General features: G+C 42.4%; 1 protein-coding gene across 1 annotated transcript in view; it reads right to left on the bottom strand.

The window, feature by feature from the left end:
* Positions 1-12,040, bottom strand: part of LOC110485332 (xylosyltransferase 1) — a 70,290-nt gene extending 58,250 nt beyond the window's left edge. The window contains exon 1 of the mRNA XM_036939384.1: positions 11,762-12,040. Within this exon, the coding sequence (XP_036795279.1) occupies positions 11,762-12,040 (279 nt within the window). The remainder of the gene's footprint in view (positions 1-11,761) is intronic.
* Between the last annotated feature and the right edge of the window lie 14,352 nt (positions 12,041-26,392).

The following is a 26,392-nucleotide window of genomic DNA, read 5'->3' as shown; positions in this document are numbered from 1 at the left end:
CTAGTCGTACTTTATCAAATGCCTTTTCAAAATCTGCTATGAAGACCAGACCTGGCATCTTCGATGTTTCGTAATGTTCAATTGTTTCAAGTAATTGTCGTATATTATCTCCAATATTTCGTCCATGTAAAAAAAAAATCCAAACTCCAAAACACCAAATGTCACAGTGGTTGCGAGACCTGGAGAGGCCTACAAGCCACAATGTCTCGCACCCACTGTGAAATTTGGTGGAGGATTGGTGATGATCTGGGGGTGTGTCAGCAAGGCTGGAATCAGGCAGATTTGTCTTTGTGAAGGACGCATGATTCAAGCCACATACAAGGTTGTCCTGGAAGAAAACTTGCTTCCTTCTGCTCTGACAATGTTCCCCAACTCTGGGGATTGGTTCATCCAGCAGAACAATGCTCCATGCCACACAGCCAGGTCAATCAAGGTGTGGATGGAGAACCACCAGATCAAGACCTTGTCATGGCCAGCCCAATCTCCAGATCTGAACCCCATTGAAAACCTCTGGAATGTGATCAAGAGGAAGATGGATGGTCACAAGCCATCAAACAAAGCCGAGCTGATTTCATTTTTGCGCCAGGAGTGGCATAAAGTCCCCCAAAATCAATGTGAAAGACTGGTGGAGAGCATGCCAAGACGCATGTAAGCTGGGATTGAAAAATCAGGGTCATTCCACTAAATATTGATTTCTGAACTCTTCCTAAATTAAAACATTAGTATTGTGTTGTTTAAAAATGAATAAGAACTTATTTTATTTTCATTATTCGAGGTCTGACAATACTGAATCTTTTTTTGTTCTTTTGACCAGTTGTCATTCTCTGCAAATAAATGCTCTAAATTACAATATTTTTGTTTGGAATTTGTTAGAAATGTTGTCAGTAGTTTATAGAATAAAACAAAAATGTTAATTTGACCCAAACACCTATAAATAGTAAAACCAGAGAAACTGATTATTTTGCAGTGGTCTCTTAATTTTTTACAGAGCTGTATGTTTGGTAATAATGGACAGTATCTATATATATATATCTATGGTAATATTGGACATTATCTATTTATATATCTATGGTAATATTGGACATTATCTATTTATATATACAGTCCATGGTAATATTGGACAGTATCTATTTATATATACAGTACATGGTAATATTGGACAGTATCTATTTATATATACAGTACATGGTAATATTGGACAGTATCTATTTATATATACAGTACATGGTAATATTGGACAGTATCTATTTATATATACAGTACATGGTAATATTGGACAGTATCTATTAACATATGTACATTGTTTTTTGAACCAGCCCTTCAGCAAGCCCCTATTCCCTATATAGTGCACTACTTTTAACCAGGGCCCCTCCCTCCCTTCTTCTCTCCCTCTCTCTCCCCCCCTCTCCTCTCTTCTCTCTCTTCTTTCTCTCTTCTTTCTCTCTATCCTCTCTCTCTCCTTCTCTCTCCTCTCTCCTCTCTTCTCTCTTCTTTCTCTCCTCTTTCTCTCTCTCTCTCTCCTTCTCTCTCAACTCTCTCTCTCTCTCTCCTCTCTCCCCTCTCTCCCCTTTCTTCTCTCTCCTCTCTCTCCTTTCTCCTCTCTCCTCTCTTCTCTCTCTCCTCTCTTCTCTCCCTCTCTCCTCTCTCTCTCTCTCTTCTCTCTCCTCTCTCCTCTCTCTTTCTCTCTCTCTCCTCTCTTCTCTCCCCTCTCTCTCTCTCTTCTCTCTCCTCTCTTCTCTCTTCCTCTCTCTCTCTCTCTCTCTCTAGATCACAAGACATGTTACATCTCGTTCAAAGTAATGATGGGATGTAAAAACAGATCAAGGATACAAGTGGCACCACACATTAACACACACACACACACACACACACACACACACGCTAACACATATACACACGCACAAACACACACACTAACGCAAACACACATACACACACATATATATATATATATATATGTATATATATATATACAAACACACATATATATATATACACACACACATATATATACACACACTTAAACACATGCACAAATGTACAGTACACACACACACAGACAGAACGGTACAGTATGTAGGTTACCACAGCACCTAGACCAACACATCATCTGATAGATATAGACCAGTAACCATACAGTATAACACATCATCTGATAGATATAGACCAGTAACCATACAGTATAACACATCATCTGATAGATATAGACCAGTAACCATACACTATAACACATCATCTGATAGATATAGACCAGTAACCATACAGTATAACACATCATCTGATAGATATAGACCAGTAACCATACAGTATAACACATCATCTGATAGATATAGACCAGTAACCATACAGTATAACACATCATCTGATAGATATAGACCAGTAACCATACAGTATAACACATCATCTGATAGATATAGACCAGTAACCATACACTATAACACATCATCTGATAGATATAGACCAGTAACCATACAGTATAACACATCATCTGATAGATATAGACCAGTAACCATACAGTATAACACATCATCTGATAGATATGGACCAGTAACCATACAGTATAACACATCATCTGATAGATATAGACCAGTAACCATACACTATAACACATCATCTGATAGATATAGACCAGTAACCATACAGTATAACACATCATCTGATAGATATAGACCAGTAACCATACACTATAACACATCATCTGATAGATATAGACCAGTAACCATACAGTATAACACATCATCTGATAGATATAGACCAGTAACCATACAGTATAACACATCATCTGATAGATATGGACCAGTAACCATACAGTATAACACATCATCTGATAGATATGGACCAGTAACCATACACTATAACACATCATCTGATAGATATAGACCAGTAACCATACACTATAACACATCATCTGATAGATATAGACCAGTAACCATACAGTATAACACATCATCTGATAGATATAGACCAGTAACCATACAGTATAACACATCATCTGATTCTGATAGATATAGACCAGTAACCATACACTATAACACATCATCTGATAGATATAGACCAGTAACCATACAGTATAACACATCATCTGATAGATATAGACCAGTAACCATACAGTATAACACATCATCTGATAGATATGGACCAGTAACCATACAGTATAGCACATCATCTGATAGATATAGACCAGTAACCATACAGTATAACACATCATCTGATAGATATAGACCAGTAACCATACAGTATAACACATCATCTGATAGATATAGACCAGTAACCATACACTATAACACATCATCTGATAGATATAGACCAGTAACCATACAGTATAACACATCATCTGATAGATATAGACCAGTAACCATACAATATAACACATCATCTGATAGATATAGACCAGTAACCATACAGTATAACACATCATCTGATAGATATAGACCAGTAACCATACAGTATAACACATCATCTGATTCTGATAGATATAGACCAGTAACCATACAGTATAACACATAATCTGATAGATATAGACCAGTAACCATACAGTATAACACATCATCTGATAGATATAGACCAGTAACCATACACTATAACACATCATCTGATAGATATAGACCAGTAACCATACAGTATAACACATCATCTGATAGATATAGACCAGTAACCATACACTATAACACATCATCTGATAGATATAGACCAGTAACCATACAGTATAACACATCATCTGATAGATATAGACCAGTAACCATACAGTATAACACATCATCTGATAGATATAGACCAGTAACCATACAGTATAACACATCATCTGATAGATATAGACCAGTAACCATACAGTATAACACATCATCTGATAGATATAGACCAGTAACCATACAGTATAGCACATCATCTGATAGATATGGACCAGTAACCATACACTATAACACATCATCTGATAGATATGGACCAGTAACCATACACTATAACACATCATCTGATAGATATAGACCAGTAACCATACAGTATAACACATCATCTGATAGATATAGACCAGTAACCATACACTATAACACATCATCTGATAGATATAGACCAGTAACCATACAGTATAACACATCATCTGATAGATATGGACCAGTAACCATACAGTATAACACATCATCTGATAGATATAGACCAGTAACCATACACTATAACACATCATCTGATAGATATAGACCAGTAACCATACAGTATAACACATCATCTGATAGATATAGACCAGTAACCATACACTATAACACATCATCTGATAGATATAGACCAGTAACCATACAGTATAACACATCATCTGATAGATATAGACCAGTAACCATACAGTATAACACATCATCTGATAGATATAGACCAGTAACCATACAGTATAACACATCATCTGATAGATATAGACCAGTAACCATACAGTATAACACATCATCTGATAGATATAGACCAGTAACCATACAGTATAACACATCATCTGATAGATATGGACCAGTAACCATACAGTATAACACATCATCTGATAGATATAGACCAGTAACCATACAGTATAACACATCATCTGATAGATATAGACCAGTAACCATACAGTATAACACATCATCTGATAGATATAGACCAGTAACCATACACTATAACACATCATCTGATAGATATAGACCAGTAACCATACAGTATAACACATCATCTGATTCTGATAGATATAGACCAGTAACCATACACTATAACACATCATCTGATAGATATAGACCAGTAACCATACAGTATAACACATCATCTGATAGATATAGACCAGTAACCATACAGTATAACATATCATCTGATAGATATAGACCAGTAACCATACAGTATAACACATCATCTGATAGATATAGACCAGTAACCATACAGTATAACACATCATCTGATAGATATAGACCAGTAACCATACAGTATAACACATCATCTGATAGCTATAGACCAGTAACCATACAGTATAACACATCATCTGATAGATATAGACCAGTAACCATACACTATAACACATCATCTGATAGATATAGACCAGTAACCATACACTATAACACATCATCTGATTCTGATAGATATAGACCAGTAACCATACAGTATAACACATCATCTGATAGATATAGACCAGTAACCATACACTATAACACATCATCTGATAGATATAGACCAGTAACCATACAGTATAACACATCATCTGATAGATATAGACCAGTAACCATACAGTATAACACATCATCTGATAGATATAGACCAGTAACCATACAGTATAACACATCATCTGATAGATATAGACCAGTAACCATACAGTATAACACATCATCTGATAGATATGGACCAGTAACCATACAGTATAACACATCATCTGATAGATATAGACCAGTAACCATACAGTATAACACATCATCTGATAGATATAGACCAGTAACCATACACTATAACACATCATCTGATAGATATAGACCAGTAACCATACAGTATAACACATCATCTGATAGATATAGACCAGTAACCATACAGTATAACACATCATCTGATAGATATAGACCAGTAACCATACAGTATAACACATCATCTGATAGATATAGACCAGTAACCATACACTATAACACATCATCTGATTCTGATAGATATAGACCAGTAACCATACACTATAACACATCATCTGATAGATATAGACCAGTAACCATACAGTATAACACATCATCTGATAGATATAGACCAGTAACCATACAGTATAACACATCATCTGATAGATATAGACCAGTAACCATACAGTATAACACATCATCTGATAGATATAGTCCAGTAACCATACAGTATAACACATCATCTGATAGATATAGACCAGTAACCATACAGTATAACACATCATCTGATAGATATGGACCAGTAACCATACAGTATAACACATCATCTGATAGATATAGACCAGTAACCATACACTATAACACATCATCTGATAGATATAGACCAGTAACCATACAGTATAACACATCATCTGATAGATATAGACCAGTAACCATACACTATAACACATCATCTGATAGATATAGACCAGTAACCATACAGTATAACACATCATCTGATAGATATAGACCAGTAACCATACACTATAACACATCATCTGATAGATATAGACCAGTAACCATACAGTATAGCACATCATCTGATAGATATAGACCAGTAACCATACAGTATAACACATCATCTGATAGATATAGACCAGTAACCATACAGTATAACACATCATCTGATAGATATAGACCAGTAACCATACACTATAACACATCATCTGATAGATATAGACCAGTAACCATACAGTATAACACATCATCTGATTCTGATAGATATAGACCAGTAACCATACACTATAACACATCATCTGATAGATATGGACCAGTAACCATACAGTATAACACATCATCTGATAGATATGGACCAGTAACCATACAGTATAACACATCATCTGATAGATATAGACCAGTAACCATACACTATAACACATCATCTGATAGATATAGACCAGTAACCATACAGTATAACACATCATCTGATAGATATAGACCAGTAACCATACAGTATAACACATCATCTGATAGATATAGACCAGTAACCATACAGTATAACACATCATCTGATAGATATAGACCAGTAACCATACACTATAACACATCATCTGATAGATATAGACCAGTAACCATACAGTATAACACATCATCTGATTCTGATAGATATAGACCAGTAACCATACACTATAACACATCATCTGATTCTGATAGATATAGACCAGTAACCATACACTATAACACATCATCTGATAGATATAGACCAGTAACCATACAGTATAACACATCATCTGATAGATATGGACCAGTAACCATACACTATAACACATCATCTGATAGATATAGACCAGTAACCATACAGTATAACACATCATCTGATAGATATAGACCAGTAACCATACAGTATAACACATCATCTGATAGATATAGACCAGTAACCATACACTATAACACATCATCTGATAGATATAGACCAGTAACCATACACTATAACACATCATCTGATAGATATAGACCAGTAACCATACACTATAACACATCATCTGATTCTGATAGATATAGACCAGTAACCATACAGTATAACACATCATCTGATAGATATAGACCAGTAACCATACAGTATAACACATCATCTGATAGATATGGACCAGTAACCATACAGTATAACACATCATCTGATAGATATGGACCAGTAACCATACACTATAACACATCATCTGATAGATATAGACCAGTAACCATACAGTATAACACATCATCTGATAGATATAGTCCAGTAACCATACAGTATAACACATCATCTGATAGATATAGACCAGTAACCATACAGTATAACACATCATCTGATAGATATGGACCAGTAACCATACAGTATAACACATCATCTGATAGATATAGTCCAGTAACCATACAGTATAACACATCATCTGATAGATATAGACCAGTAACCATACAGTATAACACATCATCTGATAGATATAGACCAGTAACCATACAGTATAACACATCATCTGATAAATATAGACCAGTAACATACACTATAACACATCATCTGATAGATATAGACCAGTAACCATACAGTATAACACATCATCTGATAGATATAGACCAGTAACCATACAGTATAACACATCATCTGATAGATATAGACCAGTAACCATACAGTATAACACATCATCTGATAGATATAGACCAGTAACATACACTATAACACATCATCTGATAGATATAGACCAGTAACCATACAGTATAACACATCATCTGATAGATATAGACCAGTAACCATACACTATAACACATCATCTGATAGATATGGACCAGTAACCATACAGTATAACACATCATCTGATTCTGATAGATATAGACCAGTAACCATACACTATAACACATCATCTGATAGATATAGACCAGTAACCATACACTATAACACATCATCTGATAGATATAGACCAGTAACCATACACTATAACACATCATCTGATTCTGATAGATATAGACCAGTAACCATACACTATAACACATCATCTGATAGATATAGACCAGTAACCATACACTATAACACATCATCTGATTCTGATAGATATGGACCAGTAACCATACAGTATAACACATCATCTGATAGATATAGACCAGTAACCATACAGTATAACACATCATCTGATTCTGATAGATATAGACCAGTAACCATACAGTATAACACATCATCTGATAGATATAGACCAGTAACCATACAGTATAACACATCATCTGATAGATATGGACCAGTAACCATACAGTATAACACATCATCTGATAGATATGGACCAGTAACCATACACTATAACACATCATCTGATAGATATAGACCAGTAACCATACAGTATAACACATCATCTGATAGATATAGACCAGTAACCATACAGTATAACACATCATCTGATAGATATAGACCAGTAACCATACAGTATAACACATCATCTGATAGATATAGACCAGTAACCATACAGTATAACACATCATCTGATAGATATGGACCAGTAACCATACAGTATAACACATCATCTGATAGATATAGACCAGTAACCATACAGTATAACACATCATCTGATAGATATAGACCAGTAACCATACAGTATAACACATCATCTGATAGATATGGACCAGTAACCATACAGTATAACACATCATCTGATAGATATGGACCAGTAACCATACAGTATAACACATCATCTGATAGATATAGACCAGTAACCATACAGTATAACACATCATCTGATAGATATAGACCAGTAACCATACAGTATAACACATCATCTGATAGATATAGACCAGTAACCATACAGTATAACACATCATCTGATAGATATAGACCAGTAACCATACAGTATAACACATCATCTGATAGATATAGACCAGTAACCATACAGTATAACACATCATCTGATAGATATAGACCAGTAACCATACACTATAACACATCATCTGATAGATATAGACCAGTAACCATACACTATAACACATCATCTGATAGATATGGACCAGTAACCATACAGTATAACACATCATCTGATAGATATAGACCAGTAACCATACAGTATAACACATCATCTGATAGATATAGACCAGTAACCATACAGTATAACACATCATCTGATAGATATAGACCAGTAACCATACACTATAACACATCATCTGATAGATATAGACCAGTAACCATACACTATAACACATCATCTGATAGATATAGACCAGTAACCATACACTATAACACATCATCTGATAGATATGGACCAGTAACCATACAGTATAACACATCATCTGATAGATATAGACCAGTAACCATACAGTATAACACATCATCTGATAGATATAGACCAGTAACCATACACTATAACACATCATCTGATAGATATAGACCAGTAACCATACAGTATAACACATCATCTGATAGATATAGACCAGTAACCATACACTATAACACATCATCTGATAGATATAGACCAGTAACATACACTATAACACATCATCTGATAGATATAGACCAGTAACCATACACTATAACACATCATCTGATAGATATAGACCAGTAACCATACACTATAACACATCATCTGATAGATATAGACCAGTAACCATACAGTATAACACATCATCTGATAGATATAGACCAGTAACCATACAGTATAACACATCATCTGATTCTGATAGATATAGACCAGTAACCATACAGTATAACACATCATCTGATAGATATAGACCAGTAACCATACAGTATAACACATCATCTGATAGATATAGACCAGTAACCATACAGTATAACACATCATCTGATAGATATAGACCAGTAACCATACAGTATAACACATCATCTGATAGATATAGACCAGTAACCATACAGTATAACACATCATCTGATAGATATAGACCAGTAACCATACAGTATAACACATCATCTGATAGATATAGACCAGTAACCATACAGTATAACACATCATCTGATAGATATAGACCAGTAACCATACAGTATAACACATCATCTGATAGATATAGACCAGTAACCATACAGTATAACACATCATCTGATAGATATAGACCAGTAACCATACACTATAACACATCATCTGATAGATATGGACCAGTAACCATACAGTATAACACATCATCTGATAGATATAGACCAGTAACCATACAGTATAACACATCATCTGATAGATATAGACCAGTAACCATACACTATAACACATCATCTGATAGATATAGACCAGTAACCATACACTATAACACATCATCTGATAGATATAGACCAGTAACCATACAGTATAACACATCATCTGATAGATATAGACCAGTAACCATACAGTATAACACATCATCTGATAGATATAGACCAGTAACCATACAGTATAACACATCATCTGATAGATATAGACCAGTAACCATACACTATAACACATCATCTGATAGATATAGACCAGTAACCATACAGTATAACACATCATCTGATAGATATAGACCAGTAACCATACACTATAACACATCATCTGATAGATATGGACCAGTAACCATACAGTATAACACATCATCTGATAGATATAGACCAGTAACCATACACTATAACACATCATCTGATAGATATAGACCAGTAACCATACACTATAACACATCATCTGATTCTGATAGATATAGACCAGCATGTAATAATGGCATCAGGACGGGTAGAGGAGACAGGAGACGTGTCACAATCCTCTATCATCAGCATTCTCTCAACATACTTACACACACACACACGCACACGCACACGCACACTCTTTCAACAGTAGCGTAGATATTCACAGGGATATATAAAACACTACTTAACAACCATGCACTCTGTTATCAAATATAGACAAAATAAACGGGAGGAAGACAAGGAGGAGATTAAAATAAATGGCCGTCATTACAAAATCACCGTCAGTTCTCTGGCGTTTGGGACCACTTGTGTATCCTGTGAGAACGATAGAGAGGAAGTGTACACGTGCGCTACTAAATACATACACAGGCACGCACGTACGCACACACTGTCTGTCGGTCTTTCAGACAGACCTCTACCCCTCCTTCTCTCTCTCTTTCTCTCTAAATTAATCTTTAAACTCCTACCTAAGCCTGTCTGTGGCTATATTATCCCACCCACGAGTCTACCACTGTACCAGAGACTGCGCAACACACACACACACACACACACACACACTGATAGCGCCCGACAGTAGCCCACAGTAATAGACTGGCTGGTCACTAGAAAACTGCCACAGGTCAGACGTAAAAGCAGCGTAGGAGCGCGTTACCAATAGAGACCAACTCTACATTAAAGTAGACCTATCCGATTAACCGTGTCGCTCTCTCACGCTCTCCCGTGGTCCATTATCACACTAGTCTAATATATCACGATGATTCCTAAAGACTGGTTAGTTTACACCAGTTTATCAACATCTATGGGTAACAACAGCTAAGCAACATCTTTGTCATCCCAATACACGCGGACTTCTTGCTTCGTCTGATGACAACAATTCCAGCCTTCCTACCCTACAATACAATACAATAAACCACGCGTAGTGGGGGATGGTAGCATATCAAATTAATGGTAATCACGCTAGTCGTTATCTTTTTTAACATGTTTTAATCGTCGTTAAAATTACTAAATAATAGGCAGACATAAATTCGCTCCCTACTCTTACCGGTTGTTGCTTGTGTCGGACAGCCGTTTTCCCAAGCGGAGGTTGGTGATGCCTCTTTGGCAGCCCGCTCCGGGGGTACTGGCTGTAGGCTTTGTTGATGCCCCCGACTTGGTCCCTCTTCTCCCGCCTACTATTGGCCCCTTCGCCCGCTTCTTCCCCGGTATCCAGGGTACTAAAGTTCCACACGATCAGCGTCTGAACCAGGAGAACTGTCAGCGCGACTATCAGCGCTGATTTGGAGCGGCGAGCCAGCTTGCGACCGCACATATTGCCAACCATATTTCTCACTCTCCCTCTCTGTCTCGGCTCTCAAGCTGCGAGCTGCCCCCGTCGGGTAAGCGCTGACAGCAGGGGTGGCTGAGAGGGTTTCAGCGCCGCCTGCGTCTATGGATTGGAGCTACTGGCAGGGGGGACAAGAGAGCGAGAGAAGAGGGGAGGGAGGGAGGAAAATGGGGGTGAATCGGCTGAGGTTTGAGATGAGGAGAAAGAGGAAGACTACGAGAGAGGACGCTGCGCACTCTTGTGGTGTTGTCCACACATGACCTCCTATTTAAACGTCTAGTTTAGACCAGGGGTCAGCCTGCTACTGGTGCTGGACAGCTATAGGATGTGCAGGGCAGGTTTTTGTTCCAGCCCTTCCTCTGACACCGCCTGGTATAGAGGTCCTGGATGGCAGGAAGCTTGGCCCCAGTGATGTACTGGGCCGTTCGCACTACCCTCTGTAGTGCCTTGCGGTCGGAGGCCGAGCAGTTGCAATACCAGGCAGTGATGCAACCATGCTCTCGATGGTGCAGCTGTAGAACCTTTTGAGGAACAGAGGACTCATGCCAAACCTGGAACTCTCCAAGGTATCTCACCGGAACTCTCCAAGTTATCCCTGTGTGTGTGTGTGTATGATCGAGGGTGAGAGCGAGATTTAGAGGGAAGGAGAGAGGTAGAGCGAGATAGAGGGGGAAAGGGAGGAAGAGAGAGAAGGGGAGACCCATGTGGCCTGTGTTTTCCATAGTTAACCTGGTTTGACTCCTACTGGGAGTCTCTCTGTGCAGAGAGGCATAACACCAAGAAAACAACTAACAAACAACTCAACCACTAACTGGAAAGACAAGAAGAGGAGCTTGTCTTTTTTCCAAAATAACTTATTATTTTTCCAAAATAAAGAGCCAAAGCTCTGCTGATCTGATAACATGCGGTATAGTCCTTCTAATACGTAGGATGACACAGAGTACAACATCCCCTCCATTCATCCCCCCATTCCTGCCTCACTCTCTCTCTCTGTACCCCTTCCCTCTCATCTCTCCCTCAATCAAGGCTCCTGAGTGGCGCAGCGGTCTAAAACACTGGATCTCAGTGTAAGAGGTCCTACAGTCCCTGGTTCAAATCCACATCCGACCGTGATTGGGGGTCACATAGGGCGGTGCACAACTGGCCCAGTGTTGTCTGGGTTTGGCCTTCATTGTAAATAAGAATTAGTTCTTAACTGACTTGCCTAGTTAAATGAAATATATATAATAATCCTTCACTCTCCCTCCGATCCCTCCCTCCTCCCTCCGATCCCTCCCTCTCACCCAAACCATCACAGTGTAATAACAGAAATAGAACATGCATATATACACACACCTTCAGTTCTTGTTCCTCTTCAACTGAGTCCCAAAATGGCACCCTATTCCCTAACAATGGCACCCTATTCCCCCCATGTAGGGTCTAGGGTGCCCTTTGGGACTCTGTGACTCACTAGTTTATCCAATCACTGAACTGAACAATCAATCCCTAACCAGACAGACATAATAAAACACGTCATGCTTTTATCGTTCAATTAATTAATGACTGAAGTGATAAATGTTTCATAAACAACTATGCTGGGGCGGGTTGGCGGTCGGTTACCTACGGTACCACTGAACTGGGATAAATCATTCAGATGACATTTGCCGAGGCTCACTCTTTAGAAGATAGTGTCTACTTCATTTGAAATGTTGTATTTGGACTGGAAAAGGGGACTTTACAAATTGGTAGTGAGGATCAAATCAAATCAAATGTATTTATATAGCCCTTCGTACATCAGCTGATATCTCAAAGTGCTGTACAGAAACCCAGCCTAAAACCCCAAACAGCAAGCAATGCAGGTGTAGAAGCACGGGATTAGGATTGTTATCAGGAATTTTCTCTGAAGCATTTCTGTTCAGACTGTGTTGATGTGAGCATGAACACACACCTGTTTAAAGTGTGTTTTCTGTTCAATGTGTGTGTGCGTGCGTGTGTGTGTGTGGTCAGTGTGTGGGAATATTATGTGTCCACACTATAGAGTCCTTTATGTGACTCTAGTGTGACCCAACCAGGACCAATCAACGACTACTTGGCGAGTCCAGTCGTGTGTGTGTGTGTGTGTGTGTGTGTGTTATCACATGGTAACATCTCCACACCTGATTAATGAATACCACACAACTAGAAATAGATTAACATGGTGAATACCACACAACTAGAAAGAGATTAACATGGTGAATACCACACAACTAGAACGAGATTAACATGGTGAATACCACACAACTAGAAAGAGATTAACATGGTGAATACCACACAACTAGAAAGAGATTAACATGGTGAATACCACACAACTAGAAAGAGATTAACATGGTGAATACCACACAACTAGAAAGAGATTAACATGGTGAATACCACACAACTAGAAAGAGATTAACATGGTGAATACTACACAACTAGAACGAGATTAACATGGTGAATACCACACAACTAGAAAGAGATTAACATGGTGAATACCACACAACTAGAAAGAGATTAACATGGTGAATACCACACAACTAGAAAGAGATTAACATGGTGAATACCACACAACTAGAAAGAGATTAACATGGTGAATACCACACAACTAGAAAGAGATTAACATGGTGAATACCACACAACTAGAACGAGATTAACATGGTGAATACCACACAACTAGAAAGAGATTAACATGGTGAATACCACACAACTAGAAAGAGATTAACATGGTGAATACCACACAACTAGAAAGAGATTAACATGGTGAATACCACACAACTAGAAAGAGATTAACATGGTGAATACCACACAACTAGAAAGAGATTAACATGGTGAATACCACACAACTAGAACGAGATTAACATGGTGAATACCACACAACTAGAAAGAGATTAACATGGTGAATACCACACAACTAGAAAGAGATTAACATGGTGAATACCACACAACTAGAAAAAAATAAAGTGACTTGTTTATTTTTACTGACGCCCATTTCTGATGACAGTTTTTTTATGATAGCATGTTTAATAGCCAATAACAACTACTGTTAAAGTACTTAATAAAATACTTGTTATGATCAGTCTCACACGCACACGTTGTGTTCTCCCTGTTTTAATCAAATACAGTACATCTTATACGAAGAAAAAACACATTCATGTCAATAACGTTTTACTGTGTTGTTTGCTCGCAGTAGTGTGTGTGTGAGTTTGTCTGTGTGTGTGTGTGTGTGTGTGTGTGTATGTGTGTGTGTGCGTGTGTGTGTGTCTGTGTGTGTGTGTGTGTGTGTGTGCGATAATTGCTTGCAGTAGGTTAGTGGCTGTTAGTGTTCTCTCTCTCTGAGGAAGTGTTAACATGGCTATTTCCCCTCATTCTCTTTCTCTCCTCTCTCCACCTCTATTTCCCTCTCTCCATCTCTCCTTTCCACTTGTCTCTCCTCCACTCTCTCCAACTCTCCTCTCTCCACCTCTCCTTCTCTCTCCTCCATTCTCCCCACCTCTCCTCCATTCTCTCCACCTCTCCTTGTCTCTCATCCATTCTCTCCACCTCTCCTTGTCTCTCCTCTATTCTCTCCACCTCCCCTTCTTTCTACTTCACTCTCTCCACCTCTCCACTCTCTCCACCTCTCCTTCTTTCTACTTCACTCTCTCCACCTCTCCTTGTCTCTCCACCTCTCCACTCTCTCCACCTCTCCTTGTCTCTCCACCTCTCTTTGCCTCTCCTCCATTCTCTCCACCTCTCCTCCATTCTCTCCACCTCTCCTTGTCTCTCCTCCATTCTCTCCACCTCTCCTTGTCTCTCCTCCATTCTCTCCACCTCTCCTTCTTTCTACTTCACTCTCTCCACCTCTCCACTCTCTCCACCTCTCCTTCTTTCTACTTCACTCTCTCCACCTCTCCTTCTCTCTCCACATCTCCTTCTCTCTCCACCTCTCCTCCATTCTCTCCACCTCTCCTTCTCTCTCCTCCACTCTCTCCACCTCTCCTTGTCTCTCCACCTCTCATCTCTCCTCCATTCTCTCCACCTCTCCTTTTCTCTCCACCTCTCCTTCTCTCTCCTCCACTCTCTCCACCTCTCCTCGTCTCTCCACCTCTCCTTGTCTCTCCACCTCTCCTTCTCTCTCCTCCACTCTCTCCACCTCTCCTCGTCTCTCCACCTCTCCTTGCCTCTCCTCCATTCTCTCCACCTCTCCTCGTCTCTCCACCTCTCCTTGCCTCTCCTCCATTCTCTCCACCTCTCTTTGCCTCTCCTCCATTCTCTCCACCTCTCCTCGTCTCTCCACCTCTCCTTCTCTCTCCTCCACTCTCTCCACCTCTCCTCGTCTCTCCACCTCTCCTTGCCTCTCCTCCATTCTCTCCACCTCTCGTCTCTCCACCTCTCCTTGCCTCTCCTCCATTCTCTCCACCTCTCCTTGCCTCTCCTCCATTCTCTCCACCTCTCCTTGCCTCTCCTCCATTCTCTCCACCTCTCCTTGTCTCTCCTCCATTCTCTCCACCTCTCTTTGCCTCTCCTCCATTCTCTCCACCTCTCCTCGTCTCTCCACCTCTCCTTGTCTCTCCTCCATTCTCTCCACCTCTCTTTGCCTCCATTCTGACAGTACATGTCTTACACTGCAACGATTGATGACATCATTTCCTGGCACTCCGTCCTAACTGTCCAACTCAGCCCTATAAAAACGCCCTAAATGACACAACCCTAAAACACACATACGCACACAAACCGATACACACACACACACACGCACACACACAACCACACACAGTCTTGTACAGTTAACCTTGTGGGGACACACAATTCAGACCCATTCAAAACCGTATTTTCCCTAACCCCTAACCCTAACCTGTATTCTTACCCTAACCTTAAGCCAAAAAATGTATTTTAAACCTTAGCTCCTAAACCCTAAACCCTAATCCTAAAACTAACCCTATCTCCTAACCCTAAAACTAACCCTAGCTCCTAACCCTTAACATAATTCTAACACTAATTCTAACCTTAACCCTAAACCTCCTAGAAATAGCATTTGACCTTGTGGGGGAGAAATAAAATGTCCCCAGTTGATCTAATTTTTTGTTTGTTTTCCATTCTTGTGGGGACTTAGTTAAACACACACACACACACACCGATCCACACATCCACACACACACCGATCAACACATCCACACATCCACACACACACTGATCCACACATCCACACATCCACACACACACCGATCCACACATCCACACACACACCGATCCACACATCCACACACACACACCGATCCACACATCCACACACACACCGATCCACACATCCACACACACACCGATCCACACATCCACACACACACCGATCCACACATCCACACACACACCGATCCACACATCCACACATCCACATCCACACACACACCGATCCACACATCCACACCCACACACACACACACACCGATCCACACATCCACACACACACCGATCCACACACCCACACACACACCGATCCACACATCCACACACACACCGATCCACACATCCACACACACACCGATCCACACATCCACACACACACCGATCCACACATCCACACACACACACCGATCCACACATCCACACACACACCGATCCACACATCCACACACACACCGATCCACACATCCACACACACACCGATCCACACATCCACACACACACCGATCCACACATCCACACACACACCGATCCACACATCCACACATCCACATCCACACACACACCGATCCACACATCCACACATCCACACACACACACACACCAATCCACACATCCACACACACACCGATCCACACACCCACACACACACTGATCCACACATCCACACACACACCGATCCACACATCCACACACACCGATCCACACATCCACACACACACCGATCTACACATCCACACACACACCGATCCACACATCCACACACACACCGATCCACACATCCACACACACACCGATCCACACATCCACACACACACCGATCCACACATCCACACACACACCGATCCACACATCCACACACACACCGATCCACACATCCACATATCCACATCCACACACACACACACACCGATCCACACATCCACACACACATCGATCCACACATCCACACACACACCGATCCACACATCCACACACACACCGATCCACACATCCACACACACACCGATCCACACATCCACACACACACCGATCCACACATCCACACACAAACCGATCCACACATCCACACACACACCGATCCACACATCCACACACACACCGATCCACACATCCACACACACACCGATCCACACATCCACACACACACCGATCCACACATCCACACACACACACCGATCCACACATCCACACACAAACCGATCCACACATCCACACACAAACCGATCCACACATCCACACACACACCGATCCACACATCCACACACACACAGTTATCTCCTTAGCTGACCCTGGGGACGAGCTGTGTGCCACATTGTGTTAGTAAACATCAGTGAACCAAAGCTGTTGTTGTGATATCAGTTTCAATGGGTCAGACCCCTCAGACAGTACAGAGGGGGAAACCATGGGGTTTATTATGTGTTCCCTCTCACACACACACACACACACACACACACTCACACACACACACACACACACACACACACACACACACACACACACACACACACACACACACACTGGTACGGATGTATATACACACACACACACACACACACACACACACACACACACACACACACACACACACACACACACACAGACACACACACACACACACACACACACACACAGACACACACACACACACAGACACACACACACACACATACTGGTACGGATGTATACACACACACACACTGGCATGGACATATGTTGACACACACACACACACACACACACTGGCATGGACATATGTTGACACACACACACACACACACACACTGGCATGGACATATGTTGACACACACACACACACACACACACACACTGGCATGGACATATGTTGACACACACACACACACACACACACACACACACACACTGGTACGGAAGTATGCAGATACACACACACACTGGCACGGACATATGCAGACACACACACACACACACACTGGTACGGACGTATATATACACACACACACACACACACACACACACACACAATCACACACACACACTGGCAGTGGTACAGATGTAGGCAGACACACACAGACACACTCGCGCACACTCACTCACTCACTCACTCACTCACTCACACACTCACACACACACACACACACACACACACACACACACGTCATCTTGGGGCTAAAAGTGTTGGCAGCACACCATCCTGTCAGGACGAGAGCAGTGTATGTGGACCCCAGCACTGACAGATGTTCCACTGGAGGCGAGTAGAACCCTGGGTAGTGGATTCTACTAGCTGAACACAGAACACACTGGCAAAGATGAATGCAGTCAGACACATGAACACACACACAGGTACAGGAATCCTGGGCCCTGGGGAGAGAGCGAGGAGAACAGAGAACATTAGCCACTACCACTGATCTGGAACCAGTTAGAACCCAGAACCATCCATTGTTCTCTAGAGCAGAGAGGAGACAGTAAGGGATGAAAAACAAGGCTGGTGTCTGGATTGGTAATCATGCTGGGTGGTGTCTACTGTAGTGGTGTCTGGATTGGTAATCATGCTGGGTGGTGTCTACTGTAGTGGTGTCTGGATTGGTAATCATGCTGGGTGGTGTCTACTGTAGTGGTGTCTGGATTGGTAATCATGCTGGGTGGTGTCTACTCTAGTGGTGTCTGGATTGGTACTCATGCTGGGTGGTGTCTACTGTAGTAGTGTCTGGATTGGTACTCATGCTGGGTGGTGTCTACTGTAGTGGTGTCTGGATTGGTACTCATGCTTTGTGGTGTCTACTGTAGTAGTGTCTGGACTGGTACTCATGCTGGGTGGTGTCTACTGTAGTAGTGCCTGGATTGGTAATCATGCTGGGTGGTGTCTACTGTAGTGGTGTCTGGATTGGTAATCATGCTGGGTGCTCTCTCTCTGAGGAAGTGTTAACATGGCTATTTCCCCTCATTCTCTTTCTCTCCTCTCTCCACCTCTATTTCCCTCTCTCCATCTCTCCTTTCCACTTGTCTCTCCTCCACTCTCTCCAACTCTCCTCTCTCCACCTCTCCTTCTCTCTCCTCCATTCTCCCCACCTCTCCTCCATTCTCTCCACCTCTCCTTGTCTCTCATCCATTCTCTCCACCTCTCCTTGTCTCTCCTCTATTCTCTCCACCTCCCCTTCTTTCTACTTCACTCTCTCCACCTCTCCACTCTCTCCACCTCTCCTTCTTTCTACTTCACTCTCTCCACCTCTCCTTGTCTCTCCACCTCTCCACTCTCTCCACCTCTCCTTGTCTCTCCACCTCTCTTTGCCTCTCCTCCATTCTCTCCACCTCTCCTCCATTCTCTCCACCTCTCCTTGTCTCTCCTCCATTCTCTCCACCTCTCCTTGTCTCTCCTCCATTCTCTCCACCTCTCCTTCTTTCTACTTCACTCTCTCCACCTCTCCACTCTCTCCACCTCTCCTTCTTTCTACTTCACTCTCTCCACCTCTCCTTCTCTCTCCACATCTCCTTCTCTCTCCACCTCTCCTCCATTCTCTCCACCTCTCCTTCTCTCCTCCACTCTCTCCACCTCTCCTTGTCTCTCCACCTCTCATCTCTCCTCCATTCTCTCCACCTCTCCTTTTCTCTCCACCTCTCCTTCTCTCTCCTCCACTCTCTCCACCTCTCCTCGTCTCTCCACCTCTCCTTGTCTCTCCACCTCTCCTTCTCTCTCCTCCACTCTCTCCACCTCTCCTCGTCTCTCCACCTCTCCTTGCCTCTCCTCCATTCTCTCCACCTCTCCTCGTCTCTCCACCTCTCCTTGCCTCTCCTCCATTCTCTCCACCTCTCTTTGCCTCTCCTCCATTCTCTCCACCTCTCCTCGTCTCTCCACCTCTCCTTCTCTCTCCTCCACTCTCTCCACCTCTCCTCGTCTCTCCACCTCTCCTTGCCTCTCCTCCATTCTCTCCACCTCTCGTCTCTCCACCTCTCCTTGCCTCTCCTCCATTCTCTCCACCTCTCCTTGCCTCTCCTCCATTCTCTCCACCTCTCCTTGCCTCTCCTCCATTCTCTCCACCTCTCCTTGTCTCTCCTCCATTCTCTCCACCTCTCTTTGCCTCTCCTCCATTCTCTCCACCTCTCCTCGTCTCTCCACCTCTCCTTGTCTCTCCTCCATTCTCTCCACCTCTCTTTGCCTCCATTCTGACAGTACATGTCTTACACTGCAACGATTGATGACATCATTTCCTGGCACTCCGTCCTAACTGTCCAACTCAGCCCTATAAAAACGCCCTAAATGACACAACCCTAAAACACACATACGCACACAAACCGATACACACACACACACACGCACACACACAACCACACACAGTCTTGTACAGTTAACCTTGTGGGGACACACAATTCAGACCCATTCAAAACCGTATTTTCCCTAACCCCTAACCCTAACCTGTATTCTTACCCTAACCTTAAGCCAAAAAATGTATTTTAAACCTTAGCTCCTAAACCCTAAACCCTAATCCTAAAACTAACCCTATCTCCTAACCCTAAAACTAACCCTAGCTCCTAACCCTTAACATAATTCTAACACTAATTCTAACCTTAACCCTAAACCTCCTAGAAATAGCATTTGACCTTGTGGGGGAGAAATAAAATGTCCCCAGTTGATCTAATTTTTTGTTTGTTTTCCATTCTTGTGGGGACTTAGTTAAACACACACACACACACACCGATCCACACATCCACACACACACCGATCCACACATCCACACATCCACACACACACTGATCCACACATCCACACATCCACACACACACCGATCCACACATCCACACACACACCGATCCACACATCCACACACACACACCGATCCACACATCCACACACACACCGATCCACACATCCACACACACACCGATCCACACATCCACACACACACCGATCCACACATCCACACACACACCGATCCACACATCCACACATCCACATCCACACACACACCGATCCACACATCCACACCCACACACACACACACACCGATCCACACATCCACACACACACCGATCCACACATCCACACACACACCGATCCACACATCCACACACACACCGATCCACACATCCACACATCCACATCCACACACACACCGATCCACACATCCACACATCCACACACACACACACACCAATCCACACATCCACACACACACCGATCCACACACCCACACACACACTGATCCACACATCCACACACACACCGATCCACACATCCACACACACCGATCCACACATCTACACACACACCGATCTACACATCCACACACACACCGATCCACACATCCACACACACACCGATCCACACATCCACACACACACCGATCCACACATCCACACACACACCGATCCACACATCCACACACACACCGATCCACACATCCACACACACACCGATCCACACATCCACATATCCACATCCACACACACACACACACCGATCCACACATCCACACACACATCGATCCACACATCCACACACACACCGATCCACACATCCACACACACACCGATCCACACATCCACACACACACCGATCCACACATCCACACACACACCGATCCACACATCCACACACAAACCGATCCACACATCCACACACACACCGATCCACACATCCACACACACACCGATCCACACATCCACACACACACCGATCCACACATCCACACACACACTGATCCACACATCCACACACACACACCGATCCACACATCCACACACAAACCGATCCACACATCCACACACAAACCGATCCACACATCCACACACACACCGATCCACACATCCACACACACACAGTTATCTCCTTAGCTGACCCTGGGGACGAGCTGTGTGCCACATTGTGTTAGTAAACATCAGTGAACCAAAGCTGTTGTTGTGATATCAGTTTCAATGGGTCAGACCCCTCAGACAGTACAGAGGGGGAAACCATGGGGTTTATTATGTGTTCCCTCTCACACACACACACACACACACACACACTCACACACACACACACACACACACACACACACACACACACACACACACACACACACACACACACACACACTGGTACGGATGTATATACACACACACACACACACACACACACACACACACACACACACACACACACACACACACACACACACAGACACACACACACACACACACACACACACAGACACACACACACACACAGACACACACACACACACACACACATACTGGTACGGATGTATACACACACACACACTGGCATGGACATATGTTGACACACACACACACACACACACACTGGCATGGACATATGTTGACACACACACACACACACACACACTGGCATGGACATATGTTGACACACACACACACACACACACACACACACTGGCATGGACATATGTTGACACACACACACACACACACACACACACACACACACTGGTACGGAAGTATGCAGATACACACACACACTGGCACGGACATATGCAGACACACACACACACACACACTGGTACGGACGTATATATACACACACACACACACACACACACACACACACACAATCACACACACACACTGGCAGTGGTACAGATGTAGGCAGACACACACAGACACACTCGCGCACACTCACTCACTCACTCACTCACTCACTCACACACTCACACACACACACACACACACACACACACACACACGTCATCTTGGGGCTAAAAGTGTTGGCAGCACACCATCCTGTCAGGACGAGAGCAGTGTATGTGGACCCCAGCACTGACAGATGTTCCACTGGAGGCGAGTAGAACCCTGGGTAGTGGATTCTACTAGCTGAACACAGAACACACTGGCAAAGATGAATGCAGTCAGACACATGAACACACACACAGGTACAGGAATCCTGGGCCCTGGGGAGAGAGCGAGGAGAACAGAGAACATTAGCCACTACCACTGATCTGGAACCAGTTAGAACCCAGAACCATCCATTGTTCTCTAGAGCAGAGAGGAGACAGTAAGGGATGAAAAACAAGGCTGGTGTCTGGATTGGTAATCATGCTGGGTGGTGTCTACTGTAGTGGTGTCTGGATTGGTAATCATGCTGGGTGGTGTCTACTGTAGTGGTGTCTGGATTGGTAATCATGCTGGGTGGTGTCTACTGTAGTGGTGTCTGGATTGGTAATCATGCTGGGTGGTGTCTACTCTAGTGGTGTCTGGATTGGTACTCATGCTGGGTGGTGTCTACTGTAGTAGTGTCTGGATTGGTACTCATGCTGGGTGGTGTCTACTGTAGTGGTGTCTGGATTGGTACTCATGCTTTGTGGTGTCTACTGTAGTAGTGTCTGGACTGGTACTCATGCTGGGTGGTGTCTACTGTAGTAGTGCCTGGATTGGTAATCATGCTGGGTGGTGTCTACTGTAGTGGTGTCTGGATTGGTAATCATGCTGGGTGGTGTCTACTGTAGTAGTGTCTGGATTGGTAATCATGCTGGGTGGTGTCTACTGTAGTAGTGTCTGGATTGGTAATCATGCTGGGTGGTGTCTACTGTAGTGGTGTCTGGATTGGTAATCATGCTGGGTGGTGTCTACTGTAGTAGTGTCTGGATTGGTAATCATGCTGGGTGGTGTCTACTGTAGTAGTGTCTGGATTGGTAATCATGCTGGGTGGTGTCTACTGTAGTGGTGTCTGGATTGGTAATCATGCTGGGTGGTGTCTACTGTAGTGGTGTCTGGATTGGTAATCATGCTGGGTTTAGACTTTAGTTTGGGTCTTTGGTTTAGAGTCTTTAGTTTGGGTCTTTGGTTTGGTTTAGAGTCTTTAGTTTGGGCCTTTGGTTTAGAGTCTTTAGTTTGGATCTTTGGTTTGGTGTAGAGTCTTTAGATTGGATCTTTGGTTTGGTTTAGAGTCTTTAGATGGTGTTGATGGTATCCTCAATGAAATTAGGATTCCAATTGACTATATTTAAACTCTTTAACATCATTGTCACACCTTAGAGAGCCACTTTATGTCTATATTTGGTTTGGTCAGGGTGTAATTTAGGTGGGCATTCTATGTTCTGTTTTCTATGTTTTTTGTATTTCTATGTTTTGGCCGGGTATGGTTCTCAATCAGGGACAGCTGTCTATCGTTGTCTCTGATTGGGAATCATACTTAGGCAGCCTTTTTTTCCCTGTTGTGATTGTGGGAAGTTGTCTTTGTTAGGGGCACTATAGCCCTTGTAAGCGTCACAGGCGTTTTGGTTATTTCTTGTTTTGTTGGCGACATTATAGATAAAGATATGTACGCTGCACCTTGGTCTTCCTCCAACAACGGCCGTGACAATCATCCTTAGCTCTGGCATCTTCCCCAATATTTGGAACCAAAGACTGATCACCCCAATCCACAAAAGTGGAGACACATTTGACCCCAATAACTACCGGGAAATATGTGTCAACAGCAACCTTTGGAAAATCCTCTGCATTATCATTAACAGCAGACTTGTATATTTCCTCAGTGGCAGAATACCTGACCACTGTGACTGACCCAAACTTAAGGAAAGCTTTGACTATGTACAGACTCAGTGAGCATTGCCTTGCCTTTGGGAAAGGCCACTGTAGGCGGACCTGGCTCTCAAGAGAAGACAGGCTATGTGCTCACTGCCCACAAAATGAGGTGGAAACTGAGCTGCCCTTCCTAACCTCCTGCCCAATGTATGACCATATTAGAGAGACATATTTCCCTCAGATTACACAGACAAAGAATTCGAAAACAAATCCAATTTTGATAAACTCCCATATCTCCTGGGTGAAATACCAGTGTGCCATCACAGCAGCAAGATGTGTCACCTGTTGCCACAAGAAAAGGGCAACCAGTGAAGAACAAACACCATTGTAAATAAGACCCTTATTTATGTTTATTTATTTTCTCTTTTGTACTTCAACTATTTGCACATCGTTACAACACTGTATACAGACATAATATGACATTTGAAATGTCTTTATTCTTTTGGAAGTTTTGTGAGTGTAATGTTTATTGTTAATTCTTTATTGTTAATTTCACTTTTGTTTATCTATTTCACTTGCTTTGGCAATGTAAACATATGTTGCCCATGCCAATAAAGCCCCTTAAATTGAAATTGAATTGAGAGAGAGAAGGGGGAGGGAGAGAGTGAGTAGTGTTGTGTCTCTCAGCATGCTGTCATGATCCTAGTGTACACGTTGGCTTTGCATACATTTACATGG

The sequence above is a fragment of the Oncorhynchus mykiss genome, chromosome 12 (assembly GCF_013265735.2).
Source record: "Oncorhynchus mykiss isolate Arlee chromosome 12, USDA_OmykA_1.1, whole genome shotgun sequence".
Taxonomy (NCBI): domain Eukaryota; kingdom Metazoa; phylum Chordata; class Actinopteri; order Salmoniformes; family Salmonidae; genus Oncorhynchus; species Oncorhynchus mykiss.
Note: the sequence above shows the minus strand (reverse complement) of the source record. Positions and strands in the feature narration are given on the sequence as shown.